This window comes from Drosophila mauritiana, chromosome 3R (genome assembly GCF_004382145.1).
Source record: "Drosophila mauritiana strain mau12 chromosome 3R, ASM438214v1, whole genome shotgun sequence".
Taxonomy (NCBI): Eukaryota; Metazoa; Arthropoda; class Insecta; order Diptera; family Drosophilidae; genus Drosophila; species Drosophila mauritiana.
Window position 1 is genome coordinate 15680046 of NC_046670.1, and position 21422 is coordinate 15701467.

At 41.2% G+C, this 21422-nt stretch overlaps 3 protein-coding genes and 1 long non-coding RNA gene across 5 annotated transcripts; 1 reads left to right on the forward strand and 3 right to left on the reverse strand.

Moving 5' to 3' along the window:
• Positions 1–36: 36 nt before the first annotated feature.
• LOC117145809 (nocturnin) lies at positions 37–11086 on the reverse strand. 2 transcript variants are annotated; one of them, XM_033311611.1, is made up of 6 exons: positions 10842–11086; positions 1513–1745; positions 1396–1458; positions 1164–1285; positions 476–1108; positions 37–411 (listed from the first exon to the last, which is right to left on the reverse strand). In XM_033311611.1, the coding sequence occupies exons 1-6, from the start codon at positions 10904–10906 to the stop codon at positions 202–204; spliced, it is 1326 nt and encodes a 441-aa protein (XP_033167502.1). In that variant the 5' UTR covers positions 10907–11086; the 3' UTR covers positions 37–201. The 2 variants fall into 2 exon arrangements, with proteins under 2 accessions (XP_033167502.1, XP_033167501.1); XM_033311610.1 differs by lacking the exon at positions 10842–11086 and adding an exon at positions 3032–3270.
• Positions 4066–5971, reverse strand: LOC117145811 (nocturnin-like). Its single transcript, XM_033311613.1, has 2 exons — positions 4648–5971; positions 4066–4152 (listed from the first exon to the last, which is right to left on the reverse strand). Exon 1 carries the CDS (start codon positions 5587–5589, stop codon positions 4918–4920), a length of 672 nt encoding a protein of 223 aa, XP_033167504.1. The 5' UTR covers positions 5590–5971; the 3' UTR covers positions 4066–4152; positions 4648–4917.
• On the forward strand, positions 7396–7996 carry LOC117145816. Its single transcript, XR_004459734.1, has 3 exons — positions 7396–7480; positions 7570–7718; positions 7779–7996. It is a non-coding gene; the product is annotated as an uncharacterized LOC117145816 (long non-coding RNA).
• Positions 11087–11487: 401 nt separating the features above from the next.
• On the reverse strand, positions 11488–12503 carry LOC117144920. The gene is made up of 2 exons (XM_033310369.1): positions 12244–12503; positions 11488–11870 (listed from the first exon to the last, which is right to left on the reverse strand). The coding sequence occupies exons 1-2, from the start codon at positions 12501–12503 to the stop codon at positions 11786–11788; spliced, it is 345 nt and encodes a 114-aa protein (XP_033166260.1). The 3' UTR covers positions 11488–11785.
• Between the last annotated feature and the right edge of the window lie 8919 nt (positions 12504–21422).

Consider the following 21422-nt stretch of genomic DNA (forward strand, 5'->3'; position numbering starts at 1 on the left):
ATAATAAATTTTATATGGATAGAAAATGCAGTTCAGTTAACTTTCTTCCATACGTTGTAATTTATTTATTGTGAATTTTGGATAAAAGCTGCAAACTGTAGTGCAAAGTGTATGAGGCTAATATGTATCTAACAACTAATATCACAATCGATGTAATGTTATTGAAACTTCTTCTTCGGCGAATTATGAATGTGGAGCTTTCTATTGAATGGCTCCATGCTTGCTGCCCTCCACTTCCGTTTCATTTTCACCATCGCTCCCACTTCCGCTGCCGCCTTCCTTTCCGTTTTCCGTCGGAGGCAGTAGCTCAAAATCGCACACCAGGGAAAAGTGATCCGATGGATACTGGAAGCTGGGCGTGCGGTTCTTCCCAATTTCCTCTCCGGCCGGAAAGTCTAGACAGTTTTTGATCTGAAATTTGACATAAATATTGTTAAATAGATTGTAACCGCTTGCAACTATTTTAGTATCCCACCTTGAGGCGATCGGGTGTGTAAAAAACGTAGTCGATGGTGTGACATTCCTCGCCCTCTTCGCGGATCTTCCAGGTGGTGTAGGGTGGCTCGCGTTTCATCGATTTCGCGACGAACTCACCGACATCCTCGCTGGGATGCAGTATCTCCTCGCGGTCTAGCTTCACGTCGGCATAGGCGCTGCCCAAGCGGAGGAGATCACATCCCAAGATCGTGGCATAGATGGGCTCCACCGGTTCGGCATTGAAATCGCCGCAGAGCAGCAGCGGTGTATCGCCGGCAAACTGCTTAACAAACCTGATGAGATCGCGGCCCTGTTCGTTCCGCAATTTGGCCAAAAGTGCGCCATGGCGGGCCTTCAAGTGGGTGGTGGCCACACAGAATTCCCGGCCACTGGATCGCATACGCAGCCGGGCAGCGATGGCCACCTGGTTGCTCTGCACCCGCCACACTTCCAGGATCCTCGTGTCGTATCCCTGCAGCTGCAGTTTGTCCCTTTTGTAGAAGATGGCACAGCCATCGGGTCCATTGTTCTGCTCGATGTACAGGCACGGGGAATCCGGCTTCGGGAAGAAGATGCCTGCGTAATTCTGGCTACCCAACACGGTCTGCAGGAACTTGAAGTGGTCTACCTCCTAATTAAATATATCACGTTAAAGTGTGACTGTCTTGAAAATGATGTGAACATACTTGCAGACAAATCACATCGGGCTGGTTCTGCAGAATCTCCTGGACAATCAGGTACTTGCGGTGCTCCCAGGTGAGAGCCTCCTCAGGACAGCGCACAAATCCATCGTTGTGCTGACCGAGAGCTGGGTTTCAGGCGAAGAAATCGAGTTAAATGGGATACAATTAAGGTATTTGTATAATGATGCAAATTGTTTAAACATATATAAGCATATAAATACTTTTAGGCACATACTTTGTGATAGGATGTTCCACTGCAGCAATCGAATGTCATCGCCCTCAACTGGCGCACTGCAAACTGCACAAATAGATTAGAATAAAGCCCTCGGATAAGACAAGGATGCATCCCTACCCCTCGACACGGAGTTCAGCTTGAGGCAGCGCAGTCCGTCGGCGACATCCTCGTCCGCCAGCAGCGGTTTCAGAAAGCCGCGGGTGAGCAGCGATGGCTGCTCGATGCCACCGCCACGCAGTTGCTGGACGTGCTGCAGGAGAGCCGGGGTGCTCAGACCGGCGGGCAGTACCAGGCCATCGTCCTGGGAGTCCACATTGTTGATCTTTGGAGCCGAGTTAAATGAGCCCATTCTGCAATAGGATTAGGTGACTCAATAAGTTTACAGTCGTTGCACAATTAACTATATAAAAACTCGACTAAGCAAACGTGTTTAGCACTCATTATTCGATTATATTTTGCTATTTCAAAACACAAAGATGCACCCAATTGTGAAAGTCTTTAAATGTGTTTTCTTTTAGCATTTCAATCGAAAACAAATTGATAAAAGCTTCTCGCAACAAACAAACAACTTTCAGCGCATAAAACCAAATAAACAACATCAAGTAAATACATATCATTTCACATTTTCTGGTACTCACAAGGCATCGGGTTTTCTATATAGAATTTTTCTCAGTATTATGCTGAAAATGAATAGACTATGACTATGACGCTGACTCGTATAAAATTTTCCCATTTTCACTTTGCTGCAAGGAGTTATTTGTACGGAGTAAGTGTTTTGTGTGCAGGGAAGAAAAATAGTAAAAATAGTTAGGTTTTCCAATCAGATTTGATCAATTTAAAGAAAACAATAAAACACAAAAGTGAATAATTTCGAAAATGGGGAATTGGAACAAGGAGTTATTGATATAGTGCTCAGTTATTCAATCTGACACAATCACACACAAGCAAGCTTAAAACCATTTTCAAAAACTCTTTCTCAACTATAGATATATTTTCTATTCTTTTCAATCATTGTTGCTAGGTAGCGTATAGCAAGTAACTATATTTTGGTTATGATGGAATGCATGATTTCACTTTTCATTCAATATTATATCTGTACTTAATATTAAACGATTAACTGTCAGATTGCAAATCTGACTTGCATTCATCATTGATTCCTTTATCAAATGAATCTGACTTCCTGAAGCTGGACTCGATCACACTAATCTGCGTAGCTAAATGTGAGTTTTCATATTGCTGGATAGAACATTTCTGGTTTTCATGGGTCCCAGCTCACGGCAATTAGCACATATGCTCCGATTCTAAGAAGATTACCGGACATTAGAGCGGGGTATTAGATGGGTGCAGGGGCAAGAGGTGGGAGAATCTGGAACGCCCACGCGACGATAATCCCGCGAAACAAAAACAAAGGCGAAAATGTCGCTCGGTCAATAGCTTCGCAGCTGTTCGTCTGGTTTCCAACGCTCCGCGAGAGAATCGAAACCAGTTCCCGCCGGGGATTGGGATTGAATGGCGAATGGCGACTGGATTTGGGGCTTACGGGTTTCGGCATGTCACCGCAATCAATCACCCGCCGCTGGTGGATCAGTTGTCCCCCCATCCTACATCCCACATCTCGGATCGCAGCCCATCTCACCTGGTCAGCATCACTTTTTGCAGATATGCCTTGCGATCGTTTTTGCAGGGCGCCTTGTTGGCTCGCTTAATGGGAACTGCTGGCTCCATGACTGCGGCAGGATCAAAGGATTTGGATGTTGTGGATTTCGAATGGGTTTGTTTTACTTTTGTGGGATATGTGAGGTGGTGACTTTAGCTATCTTTGGGGGCGCCGGAACGAGGTGCGCTTGCAAGCGACTTTGGCGAAACTGAATGCCAACTGAAGTGCGGGGTTTTATTAGAGAGATCATTCGCGCTGGAGGCAGCGAAAAGATCGCGAGGAGAGCACGCACAAACGGGTATTTCGCATACGAGATGTATCTGCAAGATACAGATACCGATACCGATACAGATACCCCCAGAACGAGATCAATACGTTCGGCTCACGTGTGGAGAGCTCCCGCGCCAAAATGCTAAACAAAAGAACGATTCTATAAGTACGTCGGACCGACTGGCTGTCTGTTTGGCTAGCTGGCTGGCTGGCTGGCTTGTTAAATATTTATGGCTATCAGTTAATGAAAACAAAAGTGCTGTATGTATGCATGGATGCAAAAAAGTGGAGAAAATAGCAGCCAGCATCCCATGCCAGCATCCTTAGATAATCAATGGCGCTGTTGTATGCCTAAGCAGAATCCCAAATGTTCTCAAATGCAAATTGCGCAGACAAAAGATACAATTGTATCTGCACAATTTATACAGCAACGCAGTTACATGCCTAATGAGCTGCCGCCCAAGCTATATAGTAGCTATATCTGTTGTATCTCTAGCCGATTTTCTGCGTATACCGGGGGTAGATTTCGTTTTCAATTTCAATTTCTATTTCGATTTCGTTACCTGGGAATCGGAACGGCCACACGTCTTGCGAACGTCTTCGATGTGACGATCAAACGCGACGTTTTCATTAGAAACTCCATTTTGAACTGTTTGTGCAAACTTTACGCTTGTCCCAACTTAAATATCACTTTCAGTTTGCTATCTTTCGGTGGCTGACTTTAGAACTGGGATTCCTGGTTTCTTGGTTAGATATTAGGATAACTTGAAATGTTTTATATTTAGTGTCAGTATGGCAATGTCAAAGAGACGCGGCCCCATCTGTGTTTCCTAGAAAGGTAAAATGATTACGACGTTAATGTTTAGTAAATAATTAAATTTGCGTTCTCTTCGCTGAACGTCACTTGCAAAATGCCCACCAATCTCGTTGCGGAATTTTGAACTTGATTTAATCAAATTAGGCACGTGCCGAAACACTTTCGTGACCCAAACGCAATTATTGCATTCATTGATAACATCTTTTTAGTTCATTTACACTGATATAATGGCAATTTAGTTGCCACTCATGAGTTATCACTTAATGGAAAGGCATCAAGTAGTCAGCTTTACGTTAGATAGGCTAATAATATCGATACTATAGCGCATGGATAACAATGATTGGTACTAGTAACTAACTCATTAGAATTGCAATTGTTTGAATTAAACTATTCAATAAATAAGTAGATCACAAATATTCTGATAGTGCCGCTGCTATACTTTGTATTATTATTAAATCGGTCGTTTTCCTTTCCTGGGGCACAGCTACATATGTATATACTTGACTACCTATATACTCGTATACTGTCAGTTTTGTCATGATCACTTTCGCGCAAATTGTGCAAGGTTAGTTTTTGTTGCTCTCGGGGATCACTTGTTGTTGCTGCTGGTGTTGTTGTCGTTATTGTTGATTGCCGCTAAGTGGCTTTGAGGCCTGGCCAATGGCTAAGAACACTTGACACGCTGCCAGCCATGAACTTGATTTATAAGCGCGACAGCCGCGCTACAGCCTATGGTTATGGTATCTGGCATATATGGCCCCTGTAAGAAACGAGTATCTCACCTCACCAGATACAAGAGCAAATCGCGAGGCGGCTCGAACTCAAACTCTCCCATTCCAGTTGCAGCGGCGGAACTGCTCTGCCCGAGATTGATATCGATACGGGGGCTGGCCACGCCCAGCTGTTCGTCCATTTCCATTTCCTTTTCGAATTCCAGTTTTCGCGCCGCCAGGCGCTGTTTCATCTGAACGGTGGAGGTCATGGCCGAGGTCTTGGCCACAGCTTCCGCGATCTCGTACTGCCTGAGGAAATCCTGACGCACACCATCCAACGTGAGACCTTGTGGACGTCTGCATTCGGGACCACACAGGCGCTGGCACATCTCATTGATAGCCGACTGGCGATCGGTCAGATGGCCGGGTGCCGTTCGGAGGCAATTCGAACAGGGTATCTCCTTGTGTCGATCACCAGCCAGTTTTCCATCGTCCTCGTAATGATTGGGTGGCTTGTAATCGTCTTCGTTGGGCGAGGGTGGCTCATCCGTAACATTAAACAATTGCGGTGGCTTGTCATCCTCTTCCAGCAGCTCGGCTCCATTGTCACTCCTACTGTAATCCAAAGGATTGGACTCCAAATTCAGCAAAAGAGCTGTCACTGGCATGGCCTTGCCCAAGGCCGGCTGACGGCGATGGCCATAGTTTTCGCGTAGTCCAGTGGTTTTTTGATCCATTGTCACTTCTAACTGCTACTTTTGAGCCAGTTTTGGTCACTTATCACTGGCCACGCTGCGTATGCGTAATATGCGATGCACTTCTGGCCGTTTAGAACAGCCAACAATTAATACGCGCGTGCGTTGCCTTTCCTTATTTATATCTTCTGGCCGACTCTAGTCGAGATCGAGGCAATCAAGTGCCAACTGCCAGTTGCTCAGTTCCCTGATCGGATCGCTCTCTCTCTGTAGTTTCTCATTAAAAGAGCAGACAGATTGCCGCTGTTCAGGCATTCAGTCATTCAAGTCATAGGTTTAATAAACGGCATGAAATTGAAATTGCCGCTCTCGTTCGTTTTCGTTTAAAGGCAAACCACATTTTGTTTGATTACTTTCCAAAATGTCAAATTTGTTATTAACAAAATAGAGATTTGATTTCGATTGTCCAAAAGTCAGTCGGCAGCAGCTCAATGCCCAATTATACTTTCATCTTGACGTGACTTTAAACTTGACCCGATGAATCAGAATCAGTATCAGTATCAGAACAACAAGCGTTGTTATTACTTCGAAATCATAACAATCAAGACTCCACTCGAACTTTCTGCTGCTTAAGGTTACATCGAGTGCGAAATAATTGCAATATATCTCAAAAATTGTGTTTACACAACATGATAATTAAAGGAAGTACTTAGTTTTGTGCTTAAACAATAATTTCTAATCAATTGTCAACGTGTTTCTTGGTTTCTGGGTGAAAATGCCACACAGGAATTCCGTATTCCACAGACTCAATCAATTACAGATAAATAAAGAACACTTTTCAATCAGCTGCGATTGATTAATTACGCTCTATGTCAGCTGCCTGACACTCGACTTCCACACAAACATAATTAATTTTACGCCTCAGTTTGTTCCCTCATCCCAAATTGCAATCGAAACCGAAAGAGAGGAAAGGCAAGTGCCTCCAATGCTAATTTGTAGCTAATAAATTATTATGCACTTTCATGATTTGCATTAATTCAAGAGCAAATTGATTGCAATTCATTTGGCTAATAAACTAAAAGCCAATTGAATGAACACAACGACTTCCATTCATTTCCGCAATACGACAAGTTATGGTATCTATTTATCTCTTAAATCTTTTGAAGTCAATTGCAAATATTTGTGAATATTATAATTAACTGTATTATTTTTAAGTTATAGCGTTTTTTTGGCAATCGAATTGAGTACCATAAATTAGGTTTTTTATTTAATATTCTCATATGTTTTAAAAAGTTCTTTAAAATCAGCCTAAGAGTAGGCAAGAATTTTAATTTTACATAAGTTTTACATTATGAAAAGTTTGTTAGACATAAGAAACATTATATATATACAATTGTTGAGTATTTTAAACCCTTAAAAGTTGATAGATAAGTAAACAGAATATTAATTAGATTTCAAACTATTATGAAGAATAAATGGTAAATAATTTGTCTATTTAAATATTAATCGAAGCGCTTGTATTTTTCTATTCAACAAAAGTTTGCCTAGTTCTTTGTTTGCTCAGCTGATATTGAACTTGATCTACTTCAATGTTTATGTACTATATTTTTAGCTGTACATACCTATAAGCCTCGAGTCACTTTTCGATGTAGCACTAATTAAATATAATAATCTCTTCCCCTTCCGCAGGTGTGACTGCTCTACAAACGTTTAACGGACCTCAATTTTTTCTGGCAATGCACTGCGGAAAGTCGAGCGAAATCAACAAGAGCAGCGGCCGACATTGAGGTTTTATTTATACGGCTATATGTACATACATATGAACCTGGGGATTCGGCCAAAATGCCACATGAACTTGGCAACAGGTCCGCTCAATTTATGACAGGCCTTTTCCTCGTGGAAGTGATAAGGGGCATTCGTGGTGCGAAACTATGTAAGTTTTTGTTAATTCAGCTGACTATATTGTAGCAAGACACCTGCTACCGCTGACCGATCGGGTCATCGATTGTTCATTTGATATAGACTAATCTCAGAGCAAACCAAAAACGAATAAAAAGGGAAAAACGCCAGGGATGTGATAACCTTATCAGGGAATGATACACACGACCAGCTGGGATGCTCGACTATCAGATGACCTGTACTTGTTCCAGATGTTACAAAATATGACGATTGTAAATACGCAAGCCGTGCTATCTCACGATGCTTACTCAACTGATTTATATATATTTAAGGTTTCTTATCACATCATGCGGGAACTCTTATCTAAGCACTTCGATTCCTGTACCGCAAATCAGCATATTCCTTTAGTCTCGGCATTTGTACAGGGTATAGACAAAAAGAGTACGCGATTATATTTGTTATACAACAGCATAGCGACAGATTGGGACACATACTCGCAGTACATGTGGTGAGTATCGCAACGGCACTGGCTTGGAAAAAACTGGTTCTACTCCGGCAAAAGCTGATTCCATCTGGAGGCAAAATGAAACTTGGACCGCTTTTCCGAGCACTTTGCAAGTGGTTCAGTGGAGCAAACTGACTATGTCCTGCATCCCAAACTCACCATTTTGCAGCCTGCACTACGGAGCACTACCACACATGGTTAGATGGCGATCGATGAGTAACCAAAGTGTCCGCCGAGTTTTTACGCGAACCGAGGTGGCGTCTAATGCGGATTGACAGTGCGGTTCAAATGCTCTGGCGAGCTGAAAAGAACTAAACGCGATGGTACGTGCCTTGCGACATTTATACCAACGCTCTCAGCGCCCGGCAGCTGAAGCTGATAAGGATAATGCAAAAGAGACCTCTCTGTTTGTCTGGCCGACTGAGGCAGCCACACCATCGTTACACCATCGGTACACCAACACCATTGCACCATCGGCCGGCGAGAGGACCCCTCTCGCTCTCTTGGATTCTTGCTCTCCACCTCATTATCGTAATAAGTTCAATGGCTCACGTTCTCAGGGTTTGTAACAGTAGTGTGAATTCGGTTTCCATTCTAATGGGCACACCCTGCGTATGAGTGATGCAAAGTATTGAAGCGGTTAATAGCTTCTAGATTTGAAGGTTTCTGATAGTTTTATTCAGTTCATAAAATTTTCGACGTATTTAAGCCACTTCTTACACATATTTCTTTTAAAATGTATCCATATATACTTGATTTGTGTTTTCAGTGAGTGAAGATAGTAATAAATTTCGCTTGTTAGTAATCTTTCATAGAATATATATGTATTTCCTTATTTGGTTTATTAAAGCGAGACTCCAAGGGGATCTTTACAGGTCTGTAATCTTTAGCACATTTAAAAGGCAATTCCCAATTGCTTTCCCCCTCAAAAACAAAGACCCAAAGACGTCGATTAAATGACTCACTTGGAGTGCCCACTTACTTTGTTGGACCTGAGTGGGTCAATTCTGATCAATTTGTAATTTGCGCTGATAACAATGCCAATGACATGAGGATCGTGTCTGGTCTAGTGTCTGGTTTCGTGGGCATATCTTATCGGCCACATTTATAAGGTATCAAACCACTTGAAAGCGTTTCGCCGAGCATAATTCGCTCGTGCGGGTCAGTTATAAAACTTTCAAACGGAATGTGATTTACAACGTATCGATTAGAACGGGGAATGCAACCAATAGTGACGTAGCCCGGATCTTGTTGGTTTCATTTAGTTTGGGGCGGTTGGTTTTGCGTAGTTCTCGCAAATCCTAAGCTCCCAGTTGGCCTGTCAAGGTCACTGGTGAGTGTGAGTCCGTTCGCTGATTAGGTGTTGAATACAACTATTTAGTTCCATCATATATGGAGCTGAGTGTATTTAGTACTTTATTACGCGCAGCCAGTGGTCTAGCCGCTGAGATTAGATAAGGATTTCGAGTGGACCAACCGCGGCCTTCGGTATAAAGTTCACTTTTTAGTTTATCTTCTATACTATGTGGTCCTAATTAAGGAGGTTTGTTTGTTGTCATGTATGCCAGTCTGGTGGTCTTATACTCGCACCTTATCAATTGCCCAATGGAATTGACAAACGCGTGCCGTTCACATTATTTGAAAACATACTACCTACATATTTACGAATGCAAATCATAAATACGTAAGTAAATATTTTGGAATTTGAACTGTTTTCTATAATTCATAGTAAATATTCTTATCTCATGTTTTTAACGGATTATATGAACATCAGTAAGTATAAAACCTATAACTGAGTCATTCCATCTGTGTCGGGTTTTTGTTAGTTAGATTTAGTTAGTCCTTATAAGTCCTATACAGGGTATAAACATTATTACATGCATATATGATAATTATGGATTAAAAGATAAGATAGCTTCTGCCCAATAAACTTACATATCTCATTTCAAACATTCAAAGAGATAGATTAATTGGTGATAATACCTCTTGTTTGCACATTAAAGCTGATTGGTTAATAAATGAGTTTATTGATCGATAGAAATAATGTTAACTTACAAACAATCGCAGGCAAATCGATATATAATTGATACTAATAACAACTGAAAAGGACATATAATTTGCTTTCACAAAATTTCCCCCAGTCAGTAACGAATGCACTCAACAAGTGGAATATTTCGTGGACGGGAAATTGCGGTCAATTGTAATAAAATTACGGTTTCCTGCAACAAGGGATATTCACTTTAATCAAAAAGATCTTATGTGCTCTCGTTGTGAATTACATATGTGTACACCCTTTTCAGCTGAAGAGCTCACCAAAAAACACCCACATAAAAGGACAGTTATAGTAATTAAAAACCCATTTCTTTGCCACACAAACATACACATACACACGCAGGCACTTGGGTAAATTACAATCTCCACATGGAACAAAGCACATCAAATTTCCTAGCGACCTCAAACCCAAACAAAAACGTGGAGCTTCTTTGGGGTATTTTAGTGGTGGTGGGGAGGTGTGGTGGGGTTTGAGAGAACGAGCGAGAAGAGCACACAAAGAGCGGTTGCCTCGTTCCCGCTCGCACTAGTCAGCAGATTGGAGCAAAATTTGTATTTTTGTGTAATAAACTGCAGGTCCGAAAACAAACCACATAAACAATAAAGAAGAAACTGAAGGAAAACAGCAAACAAAGAGCCAGACGCAAAAGCTTGATAAAGGAAAATTTAGTTTATGAAAAGCAGCAGCAAACAACGAAATGTTTTCCATGTTGTTATATCAATAATCTTCAAGATTTCCACAATTTCGAGGAAGGGAAAAGGGCGAAAAAAGGACAAAGCCCGGCACGCCCAAAAATCAAAAGTCTGAAACTAATATTAGGTAATTGGGGCCACTTACAAGAGCTTCTTGGCGAATTTGTAGAATGCCACTAGCAGGTAAACAACTGTGGAAATTAGCTTCATTTTGCACTCAGCCCTTTGTTTTAATTAATTTAATATGGTGAAAACTAATTTGTAAGTGCCGTAAATCAAAGTTCACTTTCATCAAATCGAATTTTGAGACTTTCGTAAATGGTTTGGTTGGTTTGTCCAAAATTTGGAAAAAAACACGATCCCGAAAATTTGGTTAAAATTTCACTATCAATGTCATTTCCGCGTCGAACACGTTTTCCACACTAAGCGGGCACCACGAAAAAAAACTGGGAAGATAACGCTTTCTGTGACGTAGGAGAAGAGAAATTGGGGAGGTAAGAGAGAGAGCGAGAGTGCAGTCGGCGCGAATTAGTATTAGTATTGGTGCCAGGCGGAAGAAAGTAAAAGCCAACTGAAATGAGAGATGTTTGCAATGCTGCACCGACGATCGAATGCGCTATTTTAACACAAAACGAAGAGAAAAACCTTATTTAAAAATATGGACATAAAGTTATGCTGAAATATAATAGAATTAAAAACAACATATATTTGTAAGTTTTTAAAATGTTTATTGTTTTTTTAAATTCAAACTTTTAAATATTTTAAAATAATCAATATACTCTGTTTGTGGTGCACAAAGTCACGTCCACTTGTTGTGGCAATAAACTTTTGTGTGGGCGTAGTAAGAGTAGAGCTCAAGAGAACTCATGTGTGTCTTTAAGAGTAACACAGAGCTTTCGTCGCTTTGTAAAGCTCTTTGATTTCATCAGCTGTTGCAGAGCTTACGACATTCGTGTAAGGCTGCGTAAAAACTTTTAATAACAGTTTACATTGGCAACTTAGCAGTAACATTACATCTTAAGCTATGTCAGCAGTTAGCAGAGCTACGAAATTCGAAGAACTATATCCTTATGTAATATTCCCGATCGATCAGAAATTCGATGGCCTATAGTCGTAGGCAGGTCCCATGCGAATGGATATGTTGACGGGTTCGTTTAAACGCTCTGTTATCAGCCTGAAAGTGGAACATTTTTAACAACTTGGTTTATATCAAGTTAAGCACATATATTATCTCAAAGATGTTATCTGTTTCTAATTAACTTTTTGTAGGCTCATGCTGATGCCTTTAAACTGTCTGCTTAAATAACATATGCTAATTTTGAACTAAAATCAAAACGTTGAATTAAATAAAAACGGTATTAATGCTACAGTCTTTTTTCCGAATTTATTGCTTAAGAAATCGGCATTTCCTGTCAAAAAACTTAAATTTAATGTTTTAACTTAGAAGGCCCAATCTAGCAGGTGTGTACATAGGCAAACCTTGGCGTAAACAATAACAATGGGCTTATCTAGGCCACTTGATTATACTATATGTTTATAATGCGTACCGTTTATCTGCCTCGCTCTCGCAACTCCGATAGCCTTTCCGGCGGGCCGATTTGTTAAGACGTAACGATCGCCTCAGTTCTTTGGGCAGCGGCTTATTCGTTTCGCGGCGGAGAAAACTTCCGAATTTGTGGCACTTCTCGGTGAGATTCTGCCACACCAGCAGGATCAGACGCGTGTGCCGTTGGGATGAGGACGAGGCTTTGGAGCCTTTGTTACCACAATCGCACAACTCGGTGGTGGAGACAACCCACGACGACATTTTGACACTGACTGACTTTGCAGAGCCCCTTTGACAAACGCCAACGGCCACTTGGCCGGCCAATTGATAAGATTCCCAGTTGGCAATCGAAGCGATTCAATGATATGCCGTCGTCACTAACCAAGTGCCGGATATGGGAGACAAAAAGGCTAAAACTGAAGCAGTGCAGATTGCAGATTGCGGCTGAATTAGCACCGCATTCAGTATTACAGAACATTTCGCAAAACCAGAATAATTCCCTTTGCCATGAAAGCAGACGGAGCCTAGTTTCCTGCCCGAGGGACAGGAGTCGGCAGTTTTGATTTCGAAATGAAAACCCAAATGCAATGCACTGAAAAGGAGTATCTGCATTTTATTTTGCATAATATTTAAATTAATTTTGTTCCCTTTGAAATTAATATATATACATATTATAATTTACATATTTTTTGCACTTTTAATCATAAGTTTTGTTTCATCTAAATTGATACAATACTGGTCATGAAAATGCTGTACAAATTGTCAAAATTTTTCTCCGTGTACTTTCTGCAGTTATGAATTTTGGCCATTGAACATTTTCAATAAAAGTCTCTGTCTGATGTCCAACAGCCCAATAGCCAGCCTCTTTGGGCGAGTAAAGGATATGCCCACTGAGAGCATGTCCTGTAACAAAATACAAATAGATGGGTTCGTCCGGCTCCCATGTGGCCAACACCTAGGGACATTTTTGGATCCCCCCCATTCCACATTAGGAGGCGCCCCCCCATCCTGCTACGCCCATTTTATCCATGGTATTCATGGCCTGACCATGGGTATCTGTATGCCACCAAAATTGCATGCGGTCAAATGATGTTTGTGTGGAAGGGGGTTTTTTGGCAACAAACCGGCGTAGGTCCAGTGTATTGTTAAAAGCGAAATTCATTTAATGCCATATTGTTGCGATTTTGATTTTGAAACAACCAAGCTGATTTGCCTGTTCTCGAATTCTTTACGTTTCGTCTCTAAAACTATATTAAAAATTGATAAACAAAGTCATACATTTGTAACATTTTGTTAAAATATTTGCTAATCAAAGAGTCATACATTTTTATGATGCCACATAGGCATTCATTCATTTTAATTTGAATACAAGGATAACCACTTCCATTAGCAGTTTAAAACCATTTGCAACTATCCAGCTTCCTTCCAGCCGCACTTATTGATCGGAAAAGTGCGGGAAAATCGGATGACAGACGGCAGTTGCAGGTCTGCAAGGTTGTCCAAGTCTTGGCTTTTGCCTCACCTGCGGGCGGATTTGTGTCAGCATACCTGGGCGGAGACTTGACAACGATGCCGAGCTGGAATACTTTCTAAATTCCATTTAAATTCTGAAAATGCCGAGCAGCTGGCGTGAGCTGAAATCCTTTATGGAATAAACATACGAGCATTGGCTGCTGATTTGGGTCCTGATGCTTTGATAGCAAATTGAATTGCAATAAAGGCAAATAGCATATTTATTTTGATATTTCTTATTCCATGTAGTCGCCGCATTCATTGGCATTTTCCCCTATTTTATCTCCCGCTCCCCGCATTGTCCGCTCGTTTGTTGGCTGCACTTTATTAAATATTCAATAAACTACAAAGCGAGTTTACATTTGTTTGGCTTCTGCATTTGGGCCATGCCCTCCATTGCATTGGCCTCCTTGACATCGGCGTGCACTTGTATTTATGTATATGCTCGGCCAAGGGATATTTTGGCAATTTAAATATTTTGCATATTTTTGCAGTAATTCAGTTCTGTTTACCGTTGTGCAATAAAATACTGCAAAATATGCAAATAAACTGTTGAACTTACTCGAATCAATCAATTCGACTTTCCACTCGGCTAAGGAGGAATCAATGCGAATTCAGTTCAGAACCGGTATATATTTAACCGAAATGTTAGCTTGGCAAACTATATAAACTATATACTAAAGCATATTGAATATAGACAGTCAATCAGTTAAACGAAATGGAAATATAAGACTTTCATAGTTTTTTAAACACTTAAAATGTCATTTTAACTTGCCGTTTGCCTTGAATACAACATTTCAAATGCTTTAAGCGATATTAGTTGCTTTCTAAGATATTATACGGTAAGTATAACTTTAAATATTCTTTTACACTATCGCCTTTATCTTGCTATCCCAGCCTTCAAACAGGATCTTCTTTTTTCGCGTGCCATCACATTAAGGGCCCACAACTGACGGCCGGCAGTGTAGACAGTGGGCGAGATAAATGTATGCCCAATGCTGATGTGCATGCAAATCTACATTTTTGGACGATTGTCAGAGGCGGAAAACCGTTTGGTTTGGGGTCTGTGGGGCCGGTAGACAGATGTCAAGACATCACACTCGTTTCTATGTATACGGGGGCTTAGCATGCGGCACCCAAGCCGAATATAATGGCAGGGGGCGTGGGGAGGGCCAACTACATGAGCGCATTACAAGCACTAGCAACAACGGCAAAAGCAGCATAAATGTGGCGAAAAAACAAAAAAAAAATATATATATATATAAACAGCAAGAAAAACGAAAGAAAACAAATGAAAGTTTATGTTATAAAATGCCAAAGTGTGGTGGCACAATCTATTGGCGAAAAAGGCGAGAAACAACAACAGCCATATGAGATGGGAGTGGTGAGTTGGCGTGGGGTGGTGCAGGCATAAAATAGCGTATAAGATAAAGGATATGGCCCAACCCCCAACCCCCAACCACCCAACCACCAACCCCTTGCCTCAGTTTTTGTGGGTTAGCTGGAAAATTGTAGCAAAAGTCAACATATGGCGTTAAAGATGCGAACGTGCAGCGAATCCTTGAAGTTTTCTCTATATTGCCGCAGCTTTGGAATTTACTCTCTCTCTCTATCTCTCTCTTTCTCTTCATCTATTTATCTCGCTAAGTGTATAGTGCTATCTCAGTCGCGCATTTAATTTTTTTTATAAATTTCATATTATATCTATATAAACTATCAAAGCAAATGTCAAAGTTTCCATCCAAACTATTGATATTGATTTCTATAATTCTAGGATGTAGTTATCCTGGCCCAATAATTTCCCCTTATCGATTCTGCATAGCGTACTTTTGTCCCATTTTAAAGTAGGAATACGCATATCCATTATAGCCCCTTTCACATATCGAAACCGCAACTTTCGGTTACCAAACTCTCTACCCCAAAGGCCTGTCAAGTCTTCAGACACCAAATCCCATCAGCTTGCGAAGGCCTAAGAGTGTAGGAATAATTCAGAAGATTTTTTCCCCACATTTCCTACCCGTGCAATCGACCGACCATTTGGCTTAAATATTTTATGCAAATTTTCAATGTAATAAAAATTGTTTCTCCTCCGGCCAACACAGACACACACATGGCCGTGCGGGCAAATAAAAATTGATGCCAATGCCGTTTGTCTTTCAATACATTGTTCCAGCTTCCTTCTACTTTTTTGTTTTCTTTTTTGGCATTCCAAACCGCCGGAGCGAGTGTACGAGTGTGTGTGCAATGATTTTCAATATGTCGCAACTCTCGGGCCGAACTTGCGCTATCTGTCCACCCGCCGATACCCGATACCCGATACCCAATACCCCTTAACCCATACCCCTTAGCCCATGCCGCCCATCTCGGACTTGCCTCAGAGCAGCTTGGAACAAATGCCGAGTTAATGCTTTGGCATATACGTCGCCAACGCCGATGTCGACAATGAATGCCGCATGGACATGACCTCAATTGCGTTGGATACTCGTACAGCCGCACACAGACGGGCACATCTGTATGCACATATATCGGTTTGATCGACATCAATACGCAAGGGCCGTAATATGTGTTAACCCGCCAGGACCTCGTGTCCTTTCGCTCGCCAATCGAGTAGCGCGTCATCTCGCTCCCGCAACCGCACCGTGGCAGGAATAACACATCGCCATCACTGTCATCTTTTAGGCTGACAAGTGCGAGTGCGGCATTACGAGACTTTGACGTCGATATCGACAAGTGCAGTAGTGGCAGTAGCATTGGGACTACACTGAAAAAAATCCGTGTGATTGCTAGTGAATATTGCGAAAAAGGAGCACCAAGCGAACTGTCTTTGAAATGTGCCTAAAAGAAAGCTAAGAAAAATTAAAGGAACTGCAACTTTAAGTATATTTACAATTCAATAGTACGCACTTGCTTTTCGCAGTGCACTACTCCTGCGACTTTCCGAATTTTTCCTTGGTGCATCTTAATCCAAGTCAATGCCACCTCGTCACTCCATGCCACCATTTCGGTTTAACATATTGTCAGTTGGCTTACGTTCGCCTGCCATTCTTCTTGTTGGTCTGGGTTCGGATTTCTTACTCCATCTGTGCTCTTATTTGGCTGTGATGAAAATTGAGGCGTCGACACTTTGTGCCCAGGTAGATTCCCACCAGCCCATCACAATCCCACACTCGATGGCTGTCGCACTCGACTGTCTGATGGGTTCGTTGTTTGCGTTTATGATGCACTTAAATTTAATATTTAATTTTAATGTATTTCGCCAGCAAGTTATTCCATGGGTAGAGCATGTGTTCGAATGGCACACAGCAAATGTGGCCAGCACAGTGGTAGGGAATAGGTTAACGAACTACCTTTTGAGAGCAAACATGGTAAGGAAATTTAATTATCGGTTGCTGAAAATTAATACATTGAAATGCGTAAAATTCCTATATTTTTTGAACATATTAAAATCGGTTTGGAATCCATGTGAAATTAATGAAATGTAAGTATTTAATGTGGGTGGTGAACAAGTTCCAGCTTAATAGATTGAAAATGTTAAAAGTCAGTGCAAAATACGAGTCCTTTGTTCTTTCACTTTGCTGACTCGCCATTTGTTGCATACTTTCTGGCGTTTTGATGGTCTCCCATTATGTATTGCCATCTCGTCCTGATCGGCCTTTGTTCTCGGCGGCGTGTGGGCATAATTCCAATCAACAGCTTGCATCGATAAGTACATAACACTTAGCCAATGAACCATCGAGACCTATGTATGTACATAGAAATATATGTATGTATGTGTCTAATGAGGGTCCTGGCTCTAAGCTACCTGCCAAATTGGCGAAAGGCGGGAAAGAAAGAGGCAAACATAACTTTGAGTGTCTCGTAAAAATTTCAATTATCCTAAATGATTAACTTTGTTTATTACAGCCGTTGAAAAAAAACCGGGTGAAGTGCGCTGGCGGAGGCATCCTCGTCCTGCCGCCGATGGTGGCACATCATTTATCAGTTTATGACTTGATTCTATTATTTATTGGCACTCGAATGGAAGTCGTCGGTGCTCACGGCATCGTCGCAATTTCAATTATAATTATGTGCAAATCGTAAAAAAAAACGTGAAACAAAAACACAGTGTGGGTGGTTGGCCCATCTATAAGATACAAAATCACTTAGTGGAGCGCAGAGGGCATACATACACACACACACACACACGTACGCATGAAAAGTTTATGGCTTACAAAAATCGTTAATAAATTAAGCGGAAATATATTTTCCTGCCGTGGCTTGAGGGTGATTCTGCCCCTCTTCCTTCTTTTTTTTTTTTTGCAAATAATGCTTTTTGGCTCTTGGTAATGGTTTTTTAATTTTAGTGTCGTTGAAATTATGGTCTAAACAATAATTTAATAAGTTAGGGTCTTATGCTGCTGGCAAAAGAGCTCCGTGGGCAGCGTAAACAATTTTCATTTTTAGACCCCCATTTTCCACCCCCCTCTGCCGCACTGTTCATATTCAGTGGCAACATTGTTATTTATATGCCCTCGTTGGTTGTTCCTGATGTTGTTTTCGTTGGCCAGCAGGTGGGAAAGTTATTTCCGTGGGTGGTGTGGTTGTATGGGAGGGGGGGAGTGGTTGGGGTGCTCTTCCTAGCCAGAGGGTTGAAATAGTCGTTTGTATGCGAGAGGTCTGTTACTCCAAATTGTTTTCCACCCCCACACTCCCGCCACAAAAACCAGGACACGCACACATAGCCAGCGGTTATTAGCTATTGAGCATACAATTGACTTTCGCACAAAAGTTGTACCTGTTGGATTTTAATGAATGAATTTTTCGGATTTCCCCATCTGAAAACTGGAACTGCATTAGCTCAAATGGTGTTCATTTGTCTAAGCAGCTAAGAAATGAAATTCAAATTAAACCGCATCACAAAGATCAAAATTTTTAAGATTAAAGCTACCTTTTTTGCCGCAGTTAACCAACTCATATATCATACTGACATTCGCTCCATAATCGAGCTAATCAAATGCAATTTGTTCTAGTTACTTTCAAGGAGCGACTGTCAGGGGGTGTCTTCATCCAGGCATTTCCATTTCGCTGAAAAATCCCCAAGAATATGAAACCGGCAGCATCAAAGAGTGGAGCTTACCGAGTAGCAAACAACTTTATGGCTTGATTTTTTATTATATGTAATTTCATATTTTATGTTAGGCTATGCTGGCCTGGCCAGAAGGCTAGCAAGTTATTTTTTGCATACATTTTCCAGCATTATGCTTTATGGTTTTTTACGATTTTGTTTTTACCCGCTTTGGGGTGAGCCGGGAAAATGTTCAAATGGATAGAGAGCCAACCGAATGCCAACGAAACGATGACAAGCCCCACATGCCATGTATCCCCTGTCTGAGTATCCTGACATTTTGGGTTGTTAGAAAACCAAAAAAAAAGATGGAAATATGTATATAAATAAATAAAACCAACTTCAAGGCAGAAGAAACACAGAACAACACACATGCAGAAACATAACCAATTTGTGTCATCATAATTGTAATTCGTCGTTGTCTGCCCCGCCCCCTTTTCACCGCCGCCCACCACATGTAGCTGTCTCGCTCTCAGCAGGAGATGGCTGTCAACTCTTTTGCCTGCCAGCAATGTGGCAACATATTCAGCATATTTCGCCCAGCTCCAGAAACATATATCCGAAACATATGCAAACGGCAGGATTTTAAAGAAATTGTTATGGATAAGAGCGGAGGGGCGATGGCAGGTGAGCTGATCTCGATGGTGGGCAGGAAGTCGCGGTAGACAGACATGCCAACCATTAATTTCGAAAATTAATTTGGTTAAATGAAACTTGGCCCTAATCCCGGTGAAGAATGATTGGCATTTCGCTTTAGACAGAAGAAGTTCAACTGGAAAAAGGTTAAAAAGAAAGTAAGCCACGAAAAGGTAAAGTTATCGAGAAGACCTTTGCAGGCAATCAGCCGGAAAAGTCGTCATTATACTCTTACTTATGATGTGGTACATTAAAATGGGCAGGAGTATGAATTTTCAAGTAAGCTATATTGAAATCAACTTACTCCTTAAATCCAAATCGTATTCTTTATGAAATATTTAGAAATATATTTAGTAACATTTAAATTAGGATTAGTGTAGACTAGTAAACATAGGGTATTCTTATGTTCACCACTTGAGTCTATCTCCGTATCCAGTGATTATGATTGCCTGAGAAGTATTTGCCCTCTGGCATCGTGCAAATAATCACCAATGCCCCCGCAAAAGAATTTCGAAAGTAATAAAAACATCGAAACAATGTTTGATAAAGAGTTTCGTTGCCTCAGCTTGCAGTCGAAATGAAAATAAATAATAAAAGGGACAACTATGTGGCATTTAAACCCAAAAAAAAAAGGAGAATCAAAATCAAACACAAAAGGAACGAAAATAGAAACGGAGATAAAAGTACAACCAATAGCCAATAATGATGGCAAAGTCAAGCTGCATGAAACAATCAGTGAGGCGGTAGCCATGTGGTAGTAGGGGCTAATGGGGCAGGAGACGAGTGAATGGAACTCATAGCCAAGCAATCAGCGCATAAGCACGCCCTGTAATCAAGCGTGGCGCCCGAAAAGGACCCCCAAGCCCCAAGGACCCTCCTCACTTCCCCCCGGAAAAGTTTTGCAATTAAAATTGGAAAAGCAGGGATGCCGAAGAAGGAATAAAGAATGTTTCGCCTCCACTTTCGGTGTATAGTGTGGTTTTTGAAAACTACTCGATATAATTCTAGAACATTCTATCTGCTAAATGTTAAATTATATTAATAAAGCCTTAAATATTTGTTACCCTGACCAAAGGAGAAGAATTTTAATTAAGGCTGTTAGGTTGAGGTCAAGGGCAAAATGACTTGGGAATATTCGAGCGCATGATTCGTGAAAACCGCACCTGAAAACCGTAGAATAACTAACACAAAATTGATTTTCAGCACAATGATTGAGAATTTGAAGTGTGGCACTTAAGCATATCAATCATACGCAGTGTGGGCGGGTGATAAATTTCGATATTAGCTCACAATTAACATTAATTTGCGTGATAAATGCACAAAATCAATTACTGACCAAAACCTAATATCTCCATTGACAGATGACACATTTTAGCAGTTATGCGCAATTCATTAAATATGCATTTGTTTCAATTATGCCCCACGTACCAAGTGCCACATATATATGCACATACGCATGCCGGGCTCTACGATAGAAATTCTTTAAAGTTCTGCCCATAGGTGTTTCACAAAGTTATTTTCATGCTAATTACGAAACTGAGCCACTGACAACTACAATCGCTGCCAAGCCAGCGAACAAGATATATAGTAGTGACACAAGGAGAGTCTTACATGCTTATATGGCCACTTATAAGACTGTTGAAGTTGCATCACTTAGGGCATTTAAATTTTCAAGTTTTAATGCAAACCCAGCCGGGCTGACACACATGCAAATGCAGGCATGCATATATGAGACGCAAATTAACTTATGGCAACATCGTCTTCGTTTTCGTCGTCATCATCATCATCATCGCCATTGTTGTCGTTGGTTGCCGTTGACAACGCTGGATAATACCTAAGGTATACAAGTGCCGAAGCTATGGGCGGTGGGCTTCTGTGGGCGTGGTCGGTAGTTGGGGCGACTGAGTGGCTGAAACGGTGAGGTGAAT